This window comes from Balaenoptera physalus (assembly GCF_965194825.1).
Source record: "Balaenoptera physalus genome assembly, chromosome: 7".
Lineage (NCBI taxonomy): Eukaryota > Metazoa > Chordata > Mammalia > Artiodactyla > Balaenopteridae > Balaenoptera > Balaenoptera physalus.
In genome coordinates, this window is record NC_138886.1 from 11,787,647 (window position 1) to 11,807,320 (window position 19,674).

The following is a 19,674-nucleotide window of genomic DNA, read 5'->3' on the forward strand; positions in this document are numbered from 1 at the left end:
TACCTCATGGGGTTGTTATGAGGATTAAATGAGTGCATACATGTAAAACGCTTACAAAGGTACCTGGCACCTGGTAAGCAAGTGTAAGTGTCTACTACTCTTGTTACTGCTACTCCCCCCACCCAGGTTCCCAAATGCGTTAGAATCATCTGAGCAGCTTTGTAAAGGTCTGAGCCACAGCCCAGGAATGTGCATTAAAAAGACCCTTCCTAGGTGACTCTCCTTGCAATACCAGATGTAGGAACCATTGATCAAAGTGATCACCAAATGTTAGCTTCCCATACAGGTGATGAAACTGAGACTCAGAGAGGGAAGGAGCATGCCCAAGGGGACACAGGTAGTAAAGCACTAGAACCAGAACACCATCTCAGACTGGTGACCCCACCTCCAGGCTCTTGGGCAGATACCTGCCCCAGATCGGCTGGCCAGTGTGCTGGGCCTTGAACCAAATGTGGGTTCTCCACACCACTGTGACAATTTTTCATGGTAAAGGGTCCGGTAGAACTGAATCAGCTATTTGGTCTGGAGAAGATCATCTCTCAAATAGGAAAATCCCTATATCTCACATATTAAGACATTTCCCAAATCTTTTAACCAGGAATCGCCCAAATATTTAGAGTCCTCCCATCATTAAATAACTCCTTGGAGGAGGTGTGTAAGAAGTTATCTCCCCACGTGGGCTCTTCACCTGCATATGTAGATGCAGAAATATTCATGCCACTCCAGCACTCTATCTGGGTGACTCTTATAATTAATATTTACTTAAAACAATCATTAGTCTCTGCTGGGCGACATTAAACCCACGTTAGCAATATTTTTAGCCGGGCCTTCCCCACACCTGCGATGACAGGCAAGTGTGGCAGCGGGAAGCCCTGCGGTGCTTTATAAATAAGCCTCCACGCACCTGGACAAGCCCGCCCCACACGCCACTCAGGCAGCAGGCTGGGCCGGGACGCCATCCTGATGGGAGCCCGAAGCAGCCCACACCTCCAGTCTGGGTCCTCACTTCACTCTATGCTCCGTCCACCAAAAAGGAAACTCATTTCTCTTGAGATAGCATGGCAATATGGGCCCCAGGCCAGACCCACATGAAAGGTGTGATTTTTCCCAAAAGGGTTGAGAATTTCTCCAGTAAGAGTGAGGAGGATCATGACGACCTTTATTGGATACTAACTGCTTTATGTTCATTGTTCCCTTTAAACCACACAACAGTGTGACAGGTATGTCCTGTTCTCCTCCTTTTCCGGAAGAGGAAACTGAGGCTCAGAAAAGATGACTGCTTCCCCAAGGCCACACAGCCAGGGGGTGGGACTCCAGCCTGCTCTAACTGAACCCACGCTTTTCACTACACTCTTTCTCACCCTCAGTCTTACTTGATTCTGCTAAATGATCAGGAAGAAGGGAAACATTTATTGAGTGCCTACTATGTGCCTACATATATTGTCCCAACTGGAATTAGCTCATAGGCGGTAAAAATGATTATTCCCATTTAATGGATAAAGAAACCGAGCCTCTAGAGAATTCTCAGTTGCTTCCTAAAGATCACACTGCTAGTAAGCATCAGAGCCAGAATTCAAACCCAACCTGATTCTCCAACACTAGATGCTTTCCCACCTTGCCAAAGACATAAATGAGAAATTTGCCATATACATGGGTAATGAAGTGTCATGTAGAACCTAAGATTTTGTCATTTTTCTACAGATGATAATGAGCTTTCTGCCTAAAATGTTTGAAGTTTATAAAGAACTTTTATCCTGGTAAAAATTTTATATAAGATTCTATTATCTTCAGGGATCTTCCATAATTATTTAATTTAATCCTTGAAATAACTCTGTGAAAGTAGGTGTTACAAAGCCCACTTTAAAGAGAAGTAAACCGAGCTTGGAGAGGCCCAGTGCTTCCCCCAGGTGAGTACCGGCCCAGCAGGAGCTCAGCCACAAAGCCCCTGTTATCCCCACACTTGCTCAGCATTGCTCCCAAGCCAGGATCTGTTTAGTGGGGCCTAAAGAGTGAGGAATTTAGACACTTTTCATTAAGAAAGAGATTGGAAGGGGGAGGAGGCTTGTGGCAGTGGAGCCCAATGTAGAGGACCCCTTCATTAAAGGTGGTGACATTTCCTCACCCACAGGAGCGGGCTGGAAGTTGTGATGGTCGGAGAACTACAGAAATAGCAGCTTTCACACTGATTCCTACACGGGAGGAACTGGTGGTTCCAGGGCAGATAAGAATGACTTTACAAGATGAAAATGATCAGTGAGGGCACACAGGTCTGGAGGGGAGCGGAGCTGGCATTTTTTGGCCCTGCAAATAGCTGCCCATCTGCTCTCTGTCAGAATATGTTAGGAGTGCATCTGGATTGCTGCCCCTGAGTCTCAGCTCCAGGCTGGTCATGTGGTTGTCTCCACGACAACTCCAGGAGCGGTGTAAACTGCTGCGCTTTGAGCCAGATGCTGCTCTGCACATGTGGTCTAATTAGATGGTGTTCCCGGCCTCCCGCCTCCCTCCGCTACCCCTCCCAACATACACACCACGTTCCCTCTTCCCTTCCTCCTGCTAACCCTCATCCTCGCATCCTCAGTCTGTCTTGCTCTCCACCCCGTTGGCGTCTTTCTCAGAAATGTTCCTGTTGCCTTATCTGCAATGAATAATTCATTCAACAAGCATCACAGTGCCTGAGCTGACCCAGGCACTGTGCTAGGAACTGGAGATGCAGAGCCAAGTAAGACTCTGCCTGTACCCACGCGGAGTCCACATCTAGCGAGGGAACGCCCGAGCAGCCGGGAGTGCAAAACTGGCAGGAAGGGCTATAGTAGAGGTGAGCACAGGGGCTGCGGAACCCCGAGCAGGGGCACCCAACCCAACCAAGGCAGGAAGAAGGAAGGCGAGGGGGAGTGTCCCAGGGCAGCTGTCCCCCAGTTAATCCTTGAAGGGCGAGGGGGGGACTTCCGCAGCCTGGCGTATAGGGGGTGGATTCGAAGGTGAGGCTCTGAGAAAATGAAGGCCTTTGTCCCTGTGAATGAAGTCTGCTCCTCAGACATGGGAAGCTCAGCTCAGGGCCAGGTGGGTGGCTCAGGGGCGAGCCACCAGCGTGTGCTGAGTAATTATTTTTTGCACCTTTCTTGGCAGTTGTGTATTCTAGGGGTCCAGCATTCACCACTCCTCAGATCTCTGGCTCTCAGGGAAGTTGCCCCCAAATGAGGAAGGAGAGAGTCAGCATCCCTCTCACTCACACCATCTGTGACGTGCCCCTTGAACCCCAGGGGCATCACCTCCTCACTGGGCACCGCCTCGTCGCGCCCCGCTCCTCTGCTCATGGCCGCCTCCGCGTTTCCGTCTAGCTAGTGCCTGCTCCTCCTTGGAGCCTGATTTTTATATCAGCGCTGCGCCCCACTCCACACCCCGTGTAGCTTTTCTTGAAGCCCGCCCGGCCCCAGCATAGGCACCCTGTCTGTGCTCTCCCAGCACCCCATCAAAGGTATTTGTTGAGGGAAAGATGTAGAAGGTCCCGCACAAGACGAAACACCCAGCTCTCAAAGGGCATCTGAAAAGTGCTGTTGGGACCTGAACTGCCATTGTGCACCTGCTGTGTGCCCCTCAGAATTGGCACCTGGACAAATATTGTACCATTTCAAACCTCTTGATACAGAGTAGGTAATATCCCCAATTCACAGATGAGGAAACGGGGCTCAAAGAGGCTCACTTGCTTCCCCGTTCATGGAGCTCTAGGCTGCACTGAGCCTCTTTTGAATCCCCGGGCAGTACATAACCCCCATCTAGAGACTCCAGACTCCTTGGGCTGGGGCTGCAGTACGTGGGAAAGGATTTTTGTTGTGTGAGAAATCATCTTCTGTATCTCAAATTCCCCCAGAAACCCAGAGGGGAAAAAAAAAGTTCAGGCAACTGAGCATCCTCAGAGTGCCCCGGGGTGTTGTAGGAAGAGCCTGCCCGGGCTTTGGGGACAGGCAGAAGGGTCTTCAAGTACAGCTCTGGCACTTTGCAGCACTGTGGCCTTGGGCAAGTCATGTCCCTCTGTAAGATGAGGACAAAGAGCTTCTCTTAATAGGGTTGTTATGCAGATCCAGCCTTCAGCCAGGCAGGGGCGCCATCCGCAGAGGCAGCTGGGGTGGGGGGGTGATCCCTTTGCTCCTCGCTGCTCCACGTTGTGGTCCTGACTCCACTGACCCAACACATGTCCTGGGCAGGTAGTGCACGTCACGTGCCTTGAAGTGAATCACGGAAAGCATGCTCTGGGCAGAGAACTACCATTATTTGGGGTAGAAAACCAGGTTTGTTTTGCCCCTCTAGGAGTCAAGCCCTGAGCTAACTGTTGTACGCGAATCACCTATTGTTCCCCACATAACCCCGGGAGGTAAGAAGTATGTCTTACATTTTGGGAATAAGAAAACTGTCTCAGAGGGCTCAGGGCCTTCCACCATGCTCTCCATGCAGTAAGTGGCAGAGCGGTCATTCCCACTCGAGTTCATTCCCTGTTCCCAACTCTGCACCGAGGGCTGTGCACACATTCTCTGTGAGGGGCTGTCGGTGACCTCACAGAGAAAGGCCCTTTTTAGAAAGGCCTAGTTGGGTGTCTAGAAACAGCACGTGTTAGCTCAGCACCTTCCCATCTTACAGATGAAGAAATTGAGGCCCAGACAAGGAAAAGGAATCAAGGCCAAGTCGAGTGTTTCAACTCTTCTCCTTGTGCCCTTTCCCCTTCACAATGCTGCCATTTATTCATGACTAAAAACTTGCTGCCAAAGCCTCCTGGGCAGCACACCCCATGCAGACACCGGAGGTTGGCCCTGAATAAGTGACGTTCGGGAGAGGGCTGGTCATAAATCAGTGACCCAGTAAGTGAGCCCGATAACCCAGTGTGTGGACAGTGCTGTGACGAGCTCCTCGGAGCCGTGTCGCCAAGCCCTGGCAGACTGCGCATCTTACGTGAGGTCCGTCTGTTTTCCCCTCACTTAACTCAGCTAGGGGGTTGGGATTTTTCCTCTCTACACACTAATTTGTGTTCCCCCAGTTTTATCTCCATGTCCTTTAAAAACCTTTCGATCCGTGAGTCCCATGTTCCCATTGCCACAGCTAACGTTGGTTCCCCTGCTGGTCACTCTTCAGATTGATTTATGTTTCTCAAAGGGGCCCACCAGGCCCTCCAAACCCACCCGCTCTCCAGTACGCGCTCTCGAACTGTCTTCTCCTCACTCTCAGGAAACGAAATCCTCTTCTCTAGTCAGTTTGGCACATCCTTTCCTGGGATTTGGAATGCACGGGTCATTGTGTTAAAACCCAGAATCTGGCTCTCAGTGACAGCAAGGCACGCTCTGGTGGCCAAGCAGAAGGTTGTTTGACACAGAGATCCCGGCCTGTCCCTGTTCGGTGTCCTGCTGGGGAGAGCACGGCGCTCCGCTGCAGTGAGGGGTGGTCACCAACTCTCAGTGACCCAGCCGCTGCTCCTTGGACCTGCCAGCATCATGATGTGAATGCTCAGAGGATGACGATAGGGATTATTTCTGGCATATTGGTAAGAAAACGGAGGGTCCAGGGTGGATGGCCCCTGCAAGCAAGGAGTGGAGCCCCGACTCACTCATCTCTCCAGAGCCCGCTCTCTTCATCGCCACCTTCTACTCCATCTCCGAATTGCTAGGGCGGCCCCAGGGGCGGCTGATAGGTCAAATACTATCTCGTGGTTATTTCTTTTAAATAACATTGTGTCGCATGAGCCCCAGGGGCCAGTCAGACTTGGCTTCAAAGTCTGGCTCTGTCAGTGACCGGCTCTGCAGCCTAAGGCTGGTGACTTCCCCTTTCTGAGCCTCAGTAGCATATCTGTAAAATGGAGGTCGTGACGACACCTACCTCACAGGTTGCCTTGAGTCAGCGCGATAATGCACGCGACAGCACCCAGGGCAGGTGGCGCTCAGTGAGCGGCCTCTGTTTTAATCGCCGCACCTGCTTTCCCCGTCGAGCTGCCCCCTTCTGCATTCTTATGGGAAGGAAATCTTCAACGGGTATGCACGAGAACCTGCTTCATTGTGTCTCGTCGGCTGGCTTCCGCGGGCCTCCCCGCTCGTCTGCCATCCCGCGCTAATCAGGATTTCCTGACTTCCCCCCGTTTGTCTCGGTTAATGCAGAAGGAAGGGGCTGCTGGCACAGAGGAGCCAGGCGTGGGCCGCCGCGCCTGTGATTTGAATGTCTTTACTGTAATCTAGCGAGTGTGTGGGGGGGGCTTCTGTCAATACCGAGCGGCTGGCCCGCCTGAATGGGCGAGTACTGTCAGCCCGGCTGTCCCTGCCCCTGCAAATCATCCGAGCAGCTCCCGTCGGGCACCCACATTTCCCCCGACTTAAATCATCCCAACAGTGAGCCGCCTTCACAGTGACACATTGATTCTTTGTTTAGGGCTTATTATAGTCACAGGGGCCCAGGCTGAGAGGCTGTCCCCGGTGTACCTGGACTACCACACCCGTGGTTCAGGAGGCCATCTTGGCCCTGTCATCCCCAAAAGTGGCTCAGCGCAACCCAGCCAGAGCCATGACCGTGGCTGTGCGGGGACCACCTTCCAGTACCCCTGGCGGCCCTTGAGCACGTACCACAGCGTGCCTCTGAAGCTGGGGGAGAGCACTCTTGCACTTGGGAGTCATTCAGACCCACCAGCTCTGGAACCATGGGCAAAACATTTCACTTGCATGGGCGTCCTTTCCTCATCTATAAAATGGTAGTCATTTATGGACGCCCCCAGCTCTGGTGAGGGTTCAGGGAGGGGAAGGTACACACTGGTCCAGAGCAAGTGCTCAGCTGACATCGGCTCCCTCTCCCTAAACTCGTGCCTGCTTCTGGCTAACACGAAGTGATTGGATCCTGTTAATCCTGCTGTCCCAGCTCTCCCACCCTCCTTCCCTGCCTTCCAGTAAGTAAGAATTTGGCATTCTCTAGGCTGGATATCGCACTAAGCCTTTTCCGTGTTGCCTGGGAGCTCACTCAGGTTCCTTGGCCCCCACCACAGCTGACCCCATGAGGAGCAGCCTTTCGGACCCAGCTCTGGGAGTGGTGCTGAGGCCCGGAGCAGGGGCCAGTAGGGAAGTACTGGCTGCCCAGGGGAGGCTACAGAAGCACCCTTCAGACTTCAGAGCAAGGTTTTGGCTATGCTGCACTTTGGCCAATAACTTGGGTATTTATTAGGAATTTGGAGGTATTTAAACAAAATGCAGAGAGGGCAGACAGCAGAAGCAAGAAGAACTACAGTCCTGCAGCCTGTGGAACAAAAACCACATTCACAGAAATATAGACAAGATGAAAAGACAGAGGACTATGTACCAGATGAAGGAACAAGATAAAACCCCAGAAAAACAACTAAATGAAGTGGAGATAGGCAACCTTCCAGAAAAAGAATTCAGAATAATGATACTGAAGATGATCCAGGACCTCGGAAAAAGAATGGAGGCAAAGATCGAGAAGATGCAAGAAATGTTTAACAAAGACCTAGAAGAATTAAAGAACAAACACCTAGAAGAATTAAAGAACAAACAAATGGAAATGAACAATACAATAACTGAAATGAAAAATACACTAGAAGGAATCAATAGCAGAATAACTGAGGCAGAAGAACGGATAAGTGACCTGGAAGACAGAATGGTGGAATTCACTGGGGCGGAAAAGAATAAAGAAAAAAGAATGAAAAGAAATGAAGACAGCCTAAGAGACCTCTGGGACAACAATAAATGCAACAACATTCGCATTATAGGGGTTCCAGAAGAAGAGAGAGAGGAAGGACCCGAGAAAATATTTGAAGAGATTATAGTCGAAAACTTCCCTAACATGGGAAAGGAAATAGCCACCCAAGTCCAGGAAGCGCAGAGTCCCATACAGGATAAACCCAAGGAGAAACATGCCGAGACACATAGTAATCAAATTGACAAAAAATAAAGGCAAAGAAAAATTATTGAAAGCAACAAGGGAAAAATGACAATATACAAGGGAACTCCCATAATGTTAACAGCTGATTTCTCAGCAGAAACTCTACAAGCCAGAAGGGAGTGGCATGATATATTTAAAGTGATGAAAGGGAAGAACCCACAACCAAGATTACTCTACCTGGCAAGGATCTCATTCAGATTCGACGGAGAAATCAAAAGCTTTACAGACGAGCAAAAGCTAAGAGAATTCAGCACCACCAAACCAGCTCTACAACAAATGCTAAAGGAAGTTCTCTAAGTGCGAAACACAAGAGAAGAAAAGGACCTACAAAAACAAAATCTTAAAATTTGTATGGAGACACAAAGGACCCTGAATAGCCAAAGCAGTCTTGCGGGAAAAAAACGGAGCTGGAGGAATCAGACTCCCTGACTTCAGACTATACTACAAAGCTACAGTAATCAAGACAATATGGTACTGGCACAAAAAGAGAAATATAGATCAATGGAACAGGATAGAAAGCCCAGAGATAAACCCACACACCTATGGTCAACTAATCTATGACAAAGGAGGCAAGCATATGCAATAGAGAAAAGATAGTCTCTTCAATAAGTGGTGCTGGGAAAACTGGACAGCTACATGTAAAAGAATGAAATTAGAACACTCCCTAATACCATACACAAAAATAAACTCAAAATGGATTAAGGACCTAAATGTAAGACTGGACACTATAAAACTCTTAGAGGAAAAGATAGGAAGAACACTCTGACATAAATCACAGCAAGATCTTTTTTGACCCACCTCCTAGAGTAATGGAAATAAGAACAAAAATAAACAAATGGGACCTAATGAAACTTAAAAGCTTTTGCAAAGCAAAGGAAACTACAAACAAGATGAAAAGACAACCCTCAGAATGTGAGACAATATTGGCAAATGAATCAATGGACAAAGGATTAATCTCGAAAATATATAAATAGCTCATGCAGCTCAATACTAAATAAACAAACAACCCAATGAAAAAATGGGCAGAAGACCTAAATAGACATTTCTCCAAAGAAGACATACAGATGGCCAAGAAGCACATGAAAAGCTGCTCAACATCACTAATTATTAGAGAAATGCAAATCAAAACTACAGTGAGGTATCACCTCACACCAGTTAGAATGGGCATCATCAGAAAATCTACAAACAACAAATACTGGAGAGGGTGTGGAGAAAAGGGAACCCTCTTGCACTGTTGGTGGGAATGTAAATTGATACAGCCACTATGGAGAACAGTATGGAGGTTCCTTAAAAAACTAAAAATAGAATTGCCATATGACCCAGCAATCCCACTACTGGGCATATACCAGAGAAAACCGTAATTCAAAAAGACCCATGCACCCCAGTGTTCATTGCAGCACTATTTACAATAGCCAGGTCATGGAAGCAACCTAAATGCCCATCGACAGACGAATGGATAAAGATGTGGTACATATATACAATGGAATATTACTCAGCCATAAAAAAGAACGAAATTGGGTCATTTGTAGAGACATGGGTGGATCTAGAGACTATCATACAGAGTGAAGTAAGTCAGAAAAACAAATATCGTATATTAACGCATGTATGTGGAACCTAGAAAAATGGTACAGATGAACCAGTTTGCAGGGCAGAAATAGAGACACAGATGTAGAGAACAAACGTATGGACACCAAGGCGGGAGAGTGGCTGGGGGTTGCCGGTGGTGGTGGTGGGATGAATTGGGAGATTGGGATTGACATGTGTACACTGATGTGTATAAAATGGATAACTAATAAGAACCTGCTGTATAAAAAAATAAAATAAACAAAATGCAATTGGGTTGGGACTGCTGGTGATAAATGGGGCCAGATTCTCTGGCTTTCTTTATAATATTTCTTTATTCTTAAGTTTTTTAAAATGAGTGTTGATTGGTCTGGGTGCTGTGCTGGTCACTTTCACCTACACCCGTGGTTCTCAACCTTGGCTACATTAGAGTCAGCTGGGGAGTTTTAGAAACTGAAAAAGTGCCCCGGGTGATTCTAATGTATGGCCAAGGTTGAGCATTGCTAAATACACTATCACATTCATCCCTGTTTAACCCCCCAGCTATCCCCATGTGACAGGTGGTGAGGATGGGGATCTGAGAGGTGCAGCCGTTTGCACACAGGGGCAGAGCTGGGACTGGAGCCCAGCTCTGTGTCCCACTCCCCCATCTGCCTCTTCCTGGAGTGACTCAGCTGTTGTCCGTTGCATGCCAGCCACGGGGAGTAGATCAGAGCCTCCAGGAGTCTGCAGTGGGCTGGGAGTGGCCGGCAGGCACAGGTGGTGTTGGTGTGGAGGCTTGGAGGAGGAACGGGGGGCCCTCTTCACCTGTAGGGTTCTCACAGAAAGTAACGTGAAGAAGGAAGCCAGAGGAGTGAGAGTGTGTAAAGTGGTTGGGGGGTGGTCGACAGTCCAGAATTTCTGGAAGGGAATGAGTTATGTGGAGAAAGGTGGACAGCGTCGTAAGCAAAAAAGCATCAGCTGGGGAAGGTCACAAAGAGCCTTGAGTGTCATGCTCAGGAGTTTAGAAACCCCACCTCCATCAACCCACAAACTTGCCTGAAGCTGTTCTGTGCTGCCCAGTCAGATGGCAAACAGAGTCAGTAACCAGAGTCCCTACGGGGTATTAGCCTCTGAAGGGAGAGGGGAGAAGAGAAATGTGAGACCAGGGGGGCCTCACTGGTGTATGGTGTGGGACCGGGGCCCCGCGCTCAGAAAGGCCCGTGCCTGGTTTGTGCTCTGCTGTCACCGTCTCGAAATTCTTAGTAATTTTACCTTCAAACTTGTGCTTTGTGAATGGAGTCCGATGGGACAGTGGAGCATGTGCAGGAGCAGAGGAGATCTGCACAGACACCCCCCTAGGAGCCTTGCCTTCCTACTCTCGCAGAGCTGCTCCAGCCCACCCAGCGTGAGTGGAGCTCACTTGCAGGGTAAGCGCATCAGTGTCTGCGGCCGAGGCTCGGGGCACTGACAGCCCCCAGAGGCCGCACTCTGCGTCAGAACTAGAACTTCTTCACACTGAGAGAAGGCAGTGGTGTTCTAGGAAGCACCAATGACCACGGAAACCTATCACATTCCTTACTCATCCTTGTGTTAGCCAACCGCTTCTTGCGAAAATGATGACATGGAAGGAGAGGAAAAGGTGGGGCAACCACGGTCCCTTTTCCTTTCTCATCAGTAAGCCGAAGACAGAATGTTAATAAAATGTGCGTATATCAAGAACTGAAATAAAAACAGTTGAGTTACTTTTGCACAGCATTTCCACTGTCTGGTAAGAACAAAATACAAATGCATATATGATTTACAAAATACGATTCCACATATGTTAGCATTCAGAACTGGCATTGCACGATACAAAGCTGAACAATGAAAGCTATGCTAATAATTTAAATTCTTATTTTTTCTTTACATGGAATGACATTAAATAGCAAACTTAAAAAACACCATAAAGGGTCTAGAAAGAGACCATAAAAAAAGAAAAAAGCTTCATATTTTAGTACTCAACAGTGCTTTTTTCCTGCATATTCATTTTGCACTGGGTCCCCTAAATTATGTTACCAGCCTCAGTAAAACTCAATCTCTGCCCTCAAGAAATGGTTATTTGTGCAAAATTTATTTGCTGTCATCCGTCTTAATCTTCTAAGCAGCCCTAAGAGATGGGCCAGCCTTGAGTAATTGTCACAGATGAGGGAAGACAAGTCACTTGAGACCACGTGGCCAGTATCATCAGAGTCCAGGTTCAAGTCCAGGTCTTTCTGACCCCAAGACATGTTCTCTCCCCACCATGTTGTGTTACCTCAAATGGATCAGAGTTTCTTTTTTAATTTTTTTAAGTTTTTTTAAAGATGGCTTTACCCAAAAAAACCCAAACCAGCCCTCTGGTGTGCCAGTTGTCACGCTGTACTGTACTTATTTGTTCCCTGAAGTAGGCAAGATTCCTTGGTAACAGGAGCTTTTCTTTTTTATTTTTGTTACGGAAAATTCAAATATATACAAAATAAATAAACTCCTATGTATCCACTGCCCAGCTTCTACAACTATAAACATTCTATCATTTAAAAAATTTTGAATTATGGTAAAATACACATAACATAAATTTACCACTTTAACCATTTTTAGGCGGACAGCTCAGTGACATGAAGTACATTCGCACTGTTGTGCAACCATCACCACCATCCATCTCTAGAACTTTTTTCATCTTGCAAAACTGAAAGTCTATACCCTTTAAGCAACAGCTCCCCGTCTCTCCCGCCAGCCCCTGGCGACCACCATTCTACTTTCGGTCCCTATGAAGTTGACAACTGTAGAGATAAGTGGAATCAGACAGTATTTGCCCTTTTGTTACTGGCTTATTTCACTTAGCGTAATGCCTTCAAGTTTCATTCATATTGTAGCATGTGCCATAAATTCCTTCCTTTTGAAGGCTGAATAATATTGTATGTATATTTTGTTTATCCATTCATCTGTAGACATTTGGATTACATCCATCATTTGGCTTTTGTGAATAATGCTGCTATAAACATAACATTCTGCCATTCTTGTATCATCTATACATACCTTCATCTACTCCCCACCCCTCGTTTGATTATTGGTATTACTTGTAGGAACTGTGTTTTATTCATCTTTGTATTCCCCTAACTCAGAGCCTGGCACACAGTAGGTGTGTTAAAAATGTTTGGATGGATGAATCTTCCAAAATTATCATTTTTTTAAAATTTAAGCAAGGTCCATAAAGAGTGGACACCTCCTTTTTTCCTTAGAATTTCCGGGTAAATGCGTGCATAAAATTTTGATAAAAATTGAATTTGTGAAGGGAAATAAGAATTTGATACTTTGAGTATGGATCAGCAGAACAAGGAAAGAAGCTAAAGAATCTGATGGGAGATTTTATTTTTATGCCACGACCCGCAATGCTGTGGATAAAAGCCATTTATTTCTGGAAGTATCAGAAACCTTTGGAATCACCAGCTTCACCTGTTAACATAGATGGACTCATTAATAATGGAATTTCCAATTGATTCCATGTGTCAAGAAGATAATCCAAGAGTAAAACTTGTCTTTCCATAACAAAGTCCTTGATAGGGTTAAGCAGCTGTGTTTAACTGTCCTTCGGGTCATAGATGGAAAACTCTACTAATGCGATCTGAGCTTGAACGCTCACGACCTGACTTGCCTGAATTAACGTCGCTATCAAGTCAGTAACCCCAGCGCCTAGAGTGTCGCCCAAGAAGACAAAAGGTTTAATCAGCCTAACAGGAGGACTAAATCAGCACTTCTTGTAAAGGAGGGAGTTAACGAGACACCTTGCCTTCTCCCCTCCGCTGCAGAGAGCAGAGTGGGGGCAGCCGTTTCAACCGCAGGAGGAGCTGGACAAGTGGGTGCAAATGGTTAGGTGCCGAGTTGGTTCCGTGGCAGAAGGAGCCTTCACAGCGGCTCGCCTCCTCCCTCCCGGGAGTTGTTTGTCTCTGAGGGGCTGGTGCTCTGAGTGTCCACTAGGAGAACATGAGGGGCTCCCACTTTAAAGAGAACGCTTGTGCTCCCCAGCAGGTGTCCAAGAGCAAGCAAAACTGAGGCCTCAGAGAAAACCCAGGTCTACAGCAGACCATGCATGAGATGGCTGAGCTTTGGAGGCCACCTTGTATTAAACCCCGACTCTGCCATGTGCGGGTCATGTGACCTCCGGCAAGGTACCCTACCTGCTGTTCTGTAAGGATCAGGTGAACCGCGATTATGGTCATTTCCTTAGAAGATGAGTAGTGCAGGGGAATGCGCCCTCTGTGCCTGCTGCCGGTCAGACCTTTGTACATGACTCTGAGTGACAGTACAGGGTTAGGGTAGAACAGTTGCCCTGAATGGGTGGGAACGGCTCACCTAACTTATTCACCCTTCCAGACTCCACTGAATGTACCGACTTCTCCTCATATGTTCGCACCTGCTGCCCTGCAAGGACCAGCCTTTTCCTCTCTGACTCCAGTGCATGTTTTGCCACCCACCCCAGAAGCACGACACTGTAGGCAGTACTTGTTTCCACGTACAGCTGACACTGCTGATGTTGTTCTTTAAGCTGTCTGCGGAAAAAGCCCCCGTTGTCAACATTTCCCCTGAGTCTTTCCCATCCGTGCCCATGTCCTTCTGTTCGTTTTTACGGCACAGACATCTGACCAGGGGATGTCATCTCCAATAAGTAGACAACAGGCCCCAAAATGTTCTTGTCTCCCCAAAGATGAGATTCTTTCTGCTCTCCTACAGCTAAAACCTGCCTCAGGCTACTCTTCCATGCAAATTTGGTTGCAAACTCTCTTGAATGTATTGGTCCCTCGGCAGATTTCTCCTTCCTGGCAACACTGGACCAAAGCTCCAGGAGTGAATGCTAACAGCTCCAGTGAGCACTTCCTCTGAGCAGCTCTAAGCTCCCTGGACATAAGCGTCACTCAGCCTGGCCTCGTACTCTGAGACCTCTCCACCATCAGACTAAGCGGTGTCTCAGCCACACGGAGATCGCAGGGCTCCTGTGACAGGAACCAGGCCAAGCACATTCTGCGGTTCCTTAACCAACATCCTCGAGCTTCTACCTGGGGGCTGGGCGGTGCACTGTCCCCAGGGAGTATAGTGATGCATCCAGCGGGGCCTCTGCCCTCTTGAGCTTCTGGTCACAGGGACACCAGTGAAGATTACCCAGCACCCAGGGTGCACAAGGCACTGTGGGGGCACTGAGCAGGGGTAAGTGACTGCCGCACACAGGCCTGTGTTTAAAGGATGATAGTCCAGGTGGAAGGAGTAGAACTGGCAAAAGCACGGAAGAAAGTGGGAAAGGACATGGCCTGTGATTAGGAGATACCTCTGAAGCATAAGGTGTGTGGGGGAGCATAGGAAAGTGACACAAAAGGACTCTGGAAAAGCAAGGACTCTCTCAGCTTAGGAAAGGTTTGTTTGCCTGACTAAGGAGCAAGGACTTGTTCTTTCCTCCCCCACACAGGAGCTCACGTGTGTGACACATGCTGTTAGACAAACGGGGACTCTTCCTGCCCCCATGAAGCTTATAGTCTAGTGCAAGAATTAAATAATCACAGAAATGTAACATCTCCACAAACAAAGTTCTTGAGTAGTATAGGGACATGATCCAATTTGCATTTTAGAAATCACTCTGGCCAGAAGGATTGAAGTGGACGGGGAGGAACGAAACAAGAGAGGGACATAAAGTTGAACATCCACCATGGCAGTCAGGCCCGTGCCAAGGGATAGAGAGCAGGGGACAGAGAGATGAGACGTTGCAGTGGGAAAATGGGAAAGACTAGGGAATTGATAGGTCTGCTGTGAGTAGCTATGGATAATGACAACTTCAGAAAGAAAAAAAGATTTAGAGTGCATTCCAGATGGGAGAGTAATTGGGAGTTTTGGCCATTCTGAGTTTGAGGTTCTAGTGGGCCATCCAGGTGGGGATTGAGACAGATGGGTTTGGAACAAGAGACGTCTGAGCTGACAGTGTTTATTAGGAGTGAGCAGTGTATGGGTGACACTGTGCTGGTGGATGAGACCTCCTGGAGAGAGAATTAATTGCCCTGCTGTGGTTCCGAGGGTGAGGAGCAAAACCTCCAGGCCACAGGAATGCAGTTCCCGGTGGGCTTCTGTTGGTTCTGTTGGTTCTCACCAACAGCTGATCTTTCCAGTGTTCAGCAAGGAAGGTATAAATCCATGCCAAAGTAATAAATGTCATGAAAACTCTTTTTCCTGAGGAACTGGTGGGTGTTTTTTCCTCATAGACAGTGTAACATTTGCATTGTTCCCTGCTTGCTTCGGTGGCAGCCAGGAAGCTCAGAGCTAATTTTGTAACTGAATTTTAGAAGCCATATAGGACCTGCATATCCAGATACTATTTTCCCAAATAAATACATTTTACATATTTATGTATTCTCCAGCGCTGATTTTTTTCTTTGTTTTAGGTGCTCATGTAAGCTGCCTCAGATCCGTTGTAAAATTAGGTGTGGTGTGACTGTATAAAAATAAATATTCCCCTCACCCTAGTATTTTAGGGTCATCCTTATCACCCTGGAGCAGTAGGTCTGCCCAGTTGCTGAGCTGATATTGGCTGGATTTAAGCAGGAGGGACTCTTGGAATTTACAGCCGCTACACAGGAACTTTAACACTCACCTAACTCATTAAAGCAGGATAAAAGTAGAGCTTCAAACATCTGTGTTTGCCACCAAGTCTGTGAAGGGAGAGGTACCTTTAATTTAGTTCAACATGTAAAAGTCTGATCTTTCAGAACTGAGAATACACGGTTGAAATTAAAGACTCGTCTGTGTAGACGAGTACTCCAAATACCTTCAAAGGAGGAGTGAGGAGCTCACTACAAAGATGGGTGGTTTTTAAGCTTAGGGTGTCTTTTCTCGACTCATAAGATGTAGTCCTCATCAAGCAGCATAAGCACAAAGCTGACTGGATGATAAATCTTATTTTTGATCATCCCTGGTTTTTAATATAATTAATTATTTTAAAATGATAACTCGCTACTGGTTAAGCTCACTCTGTAAACGGTTTCCACGCTGTGTTCCACGGCTGGTGCCTTAGGGACTGCAAAGGTGCAAGTGGGGGGGCGGGGGGACGGCCCAGCAAGGAGAGCCCAGCCTCCATCCCTGCCCCCAGCCCTCCCAGAGCAGCTGGGCTGTTGAAGGCGGCAGGGCTCCTTCTGCCTAAGGTGCTGTCCAAAGAAAGGGTTCCTCTCCTAAAAGTGAAAAGAAGACTTTGGAAATCATCCCCCCGAAGGGCACATCCCACTAACTTGCGGTTGGGGTGTGCCTGTGGCTAATATGGAAGGGGCCGGGGCGGGGTTTGGAATCCTGCCTTTGGTTCCCACCCTGCCTCTTACCCTGTGACCTTGGGAGATGTCTTTTCCTCTCTGAAATAACTTCCTCATCCATAGAGTAGAATGCCATCGAGCATAACAGCCACTTCACAGGTAAGTGAGGATTAGATAAATCAGCAGATACAGAAGCGCCACCTAGCAGAGTTCAAGCACTGATGTCTCTCACTGTATCCCTCTAACCCTCCTCTCCCCGTCTCATCTCTGTCTCCCAGGAGGAGCCAATCACCTTTTGCGAGGAAGCCTTCGTGTCCCACTATCGCTCCGGAGCCATGAGGCAGTTCCTGCAGAACGCCACACAGCTGCAGCTCTTCAAACAGGTGCCCGGCACCCTCGCCTGTTCTGCACCTGGGTCCCTGGTGGGGTTTCTGCAGCTGCCTCCACTCTGAGTACTGAGGCTGCAGGCATGGGTGGAACTCAGGCCTCAGCCCAGAGAGGCCCAGAGTCTGGGGAGGGAGATTGGGTGAGAAGGGAGCTCAGCCACCAGACGGAGCCTTTGCAAATATGCCGTGCAGTTTTTTAAGTTATAAACACGCAGCGAGTTTTTCAGAAACTTGCCTTTTTAAGCTCACAAATCCAAAGACCCTTTCCTGTCTTGATTCTTTGGTCATATACTGAGGAGCCCAGCTGAACGGCCTTTCCCCGTTCCTTTGTACTAGCTGTTATGCTTTTGTTCTTTCTTTGTATAGTTTATCGATGGTAGATTAGACCTTCTCAATTCCGGTGAGGGCTTCAGTGACGTTTTTGAAGAGGAGATCAACATGGGCGAGGATGCTGGTGAGGGCATTTCGTTTTTCTTTCTGAGCTGTGGGCTGTCTGTGGGATTGGGGTGTGTTCGCTAGGAGTGGCAATGACTTCTTTTTTCCTTCACTGGGGATTAGAGAGACTGATTTCAATCTTGGCCTTGAAGTGTTGGAATTTCTCTTCACGTTCTGATGAGATGCACATTGGCACATCTGAAGTCCTCTGTCCTGGGGTCACTTGCTTCTCCTGGGTGGGCGAAGTCTAGGTAACGTAGTGGCCTGCACGATGCAGTGGAAAGCACATGAGGAATCGAATTAGGAGACCTGGATTCACTGCCCAGCAGTGAGAACTTGGTCGAGTCATTTCACCTCTTTCAGCTGAAGTGTTCTTATCTGTGCACGGAGTGTAACAGTGCCTACCTCACAGGAGTCCTGTTGAGATTAAATCAGAGACCCCAAGGAAAGGTTTGTGCAGTCGCCCAGGACAGACCCTGGCAGAGGATCGCGGCTTAGTAGATGTTTCTTTAAAATGTGAAGATCATCGCAGGTGCCCTGTCTCTGCAGGCCTTTAGAACCAGAGGAATCATCCTCTCATTTTTCAAAGGAGGCGTCTGAGGCCCAGAGAAATGTTAGTGGCTGACCCTGCCTCCTGAATCCCAATCTGGCTGCCTTTCCAAGACCCAAAGCCTCAGTCTCTGTCAGCAAAGTAAAACTAAGTGCGAAACAGTAATAATCACGCTACTAGCCCCCTCTTATTGCTGGGCGTGTGTCTGGTCTCGACTGTGCTGATAATCCAACTGGCAGTCCATAAACTCATAGAGCCAGGTGTGATCTCACCTACAGACCCCTTTGTCAGGCCCTACCAGCCTGTGCTGCATGGAGAGCACAGTAATCAATAAAACCGGTGTGTGAGTCGTTGATGAGCATTTCCTGGACGTTTGCTGTGTCCACAGCCCTGTACAGTAAGAATGGGGGGCCCAGTTCTGCCCTCAGGGAACTTTTAGACTGATAGGAGAAAGCTCATAACTAAAGACAAATACAGACTAAGCCACTGCAAGAAAAGGAGCAGACACAGGTTTTTGTGAAGGTAGAATAGAGCTCTATTAATGCTCACTCTGTAACATGAGAGCTTCACAAAGGAGGCGGGGTTTGAGTAGCGTTCTAACAGTTGAATATGGGTTCTGGGGAGAAGACAGGCTTTATGTGTTGCTAAACTAAGTCTAGTCATTCGGACTCCTAGAAAAGCTGTCTGCTGCTAAGACCTCCTTATCCCACCAGATAAAATGAATCAGTTGCCCACAGCACCTCCTTTTTCTTTCCCTGTCACTGTTTAAGCGTAAGAAGGGCCGAGTGTGTGTCCAGCAGTGTGCTTACGCTGGACACACGGCCCTGTGGTTCCTGCCCTGGCGTGGCTCACAGAACTTTAGAGGACGTGGACCTCTGAATGGGTGTTACCTATTCTAGAGGGCTGTTGAGAGGAAGGAGTAAGAGAAACTTACAGAGGAAATGACTGAGCTGGTCCCTGAGTGTGTGCAGCAGAGAGAGCAGGGAACGGTGGCCAGGCAAGGGGAACAGCATTTGCGAGGGCATGGATGGCTTGGAGGAGGTGTGGTCAGGGAGCCTGAGGTTGTGCAGGATGGTAGCACAGGTTGGAGAGGCAGAGGGTGGGCAGTGCCAAGACAGGACAGGGGAAGAGAGGCAGGGTTGCTAAGGGGCCCGACCTCTATCCAGTAGGCGAGGAGGAGGATTTGGGTTTGTACTGGGGCACTGATAGGATCAGATCTCACTTTGAGAAAGAAAACCTGTGGCAGCAACTCCTTCAGGGAGTGGTGCATGGGAGCCTCCATGTGATTCTCCAGATTTTGAACTTTCCACGTCCTGCATGCTGAAAGCAACTTGAGGAACTCCTGAGGGCATACACGTGACTTCTTTAAATACCAGCTTCTCTGCTTCCTCTTTCCCCAGGGAGCGATAAACTGTACCACCAGTGGCTCTCCACAGTCCGGGTAAGTGTCACCCCCGCAGAGCCACCTGGGCCCCTCCTTAGCCTCCTGGCAGCCCTCCTCTTCCCCTGCCACCCACAAGGCTGTCATTTGGCCCAGGGCACTCTG

At 48.2% G+C, this 19,674-nt stretch overlaps 1 protein-coding gene across 11 annotated transcripts in view; it reads left to right on the top strand.

Moving 5' to 3' along the window:
- DENND1A (DENN domain containing 1A) overlaps window positions 1–19,674 on the top strand; it is a 533,368-nt gene that overhangs the window by 447,640 nt on the left and 66,054 nt on the right. For all 11 annotated transcript variants that reach the window (XM_082467741.1, XM_082467740.1, XM_082467739.1 and 8 more), the window contains 3 exons: window positions 17,036–17,140; window positions 17,510–17,597; window positions 19,529–19,569. In XM_082467741.1, the coding sequence (XP_082323867.1) occupies window positions 17,036–17,140; window positions 17,510–17,597; window positions 19,529–19,569 (234 nt within the window). The remainder of the gene's footprint in view (window positions 1–17,035; window positions 17,141–17,509; window positions 17,598–19,528; window positions 19,570–19,674) is intronic.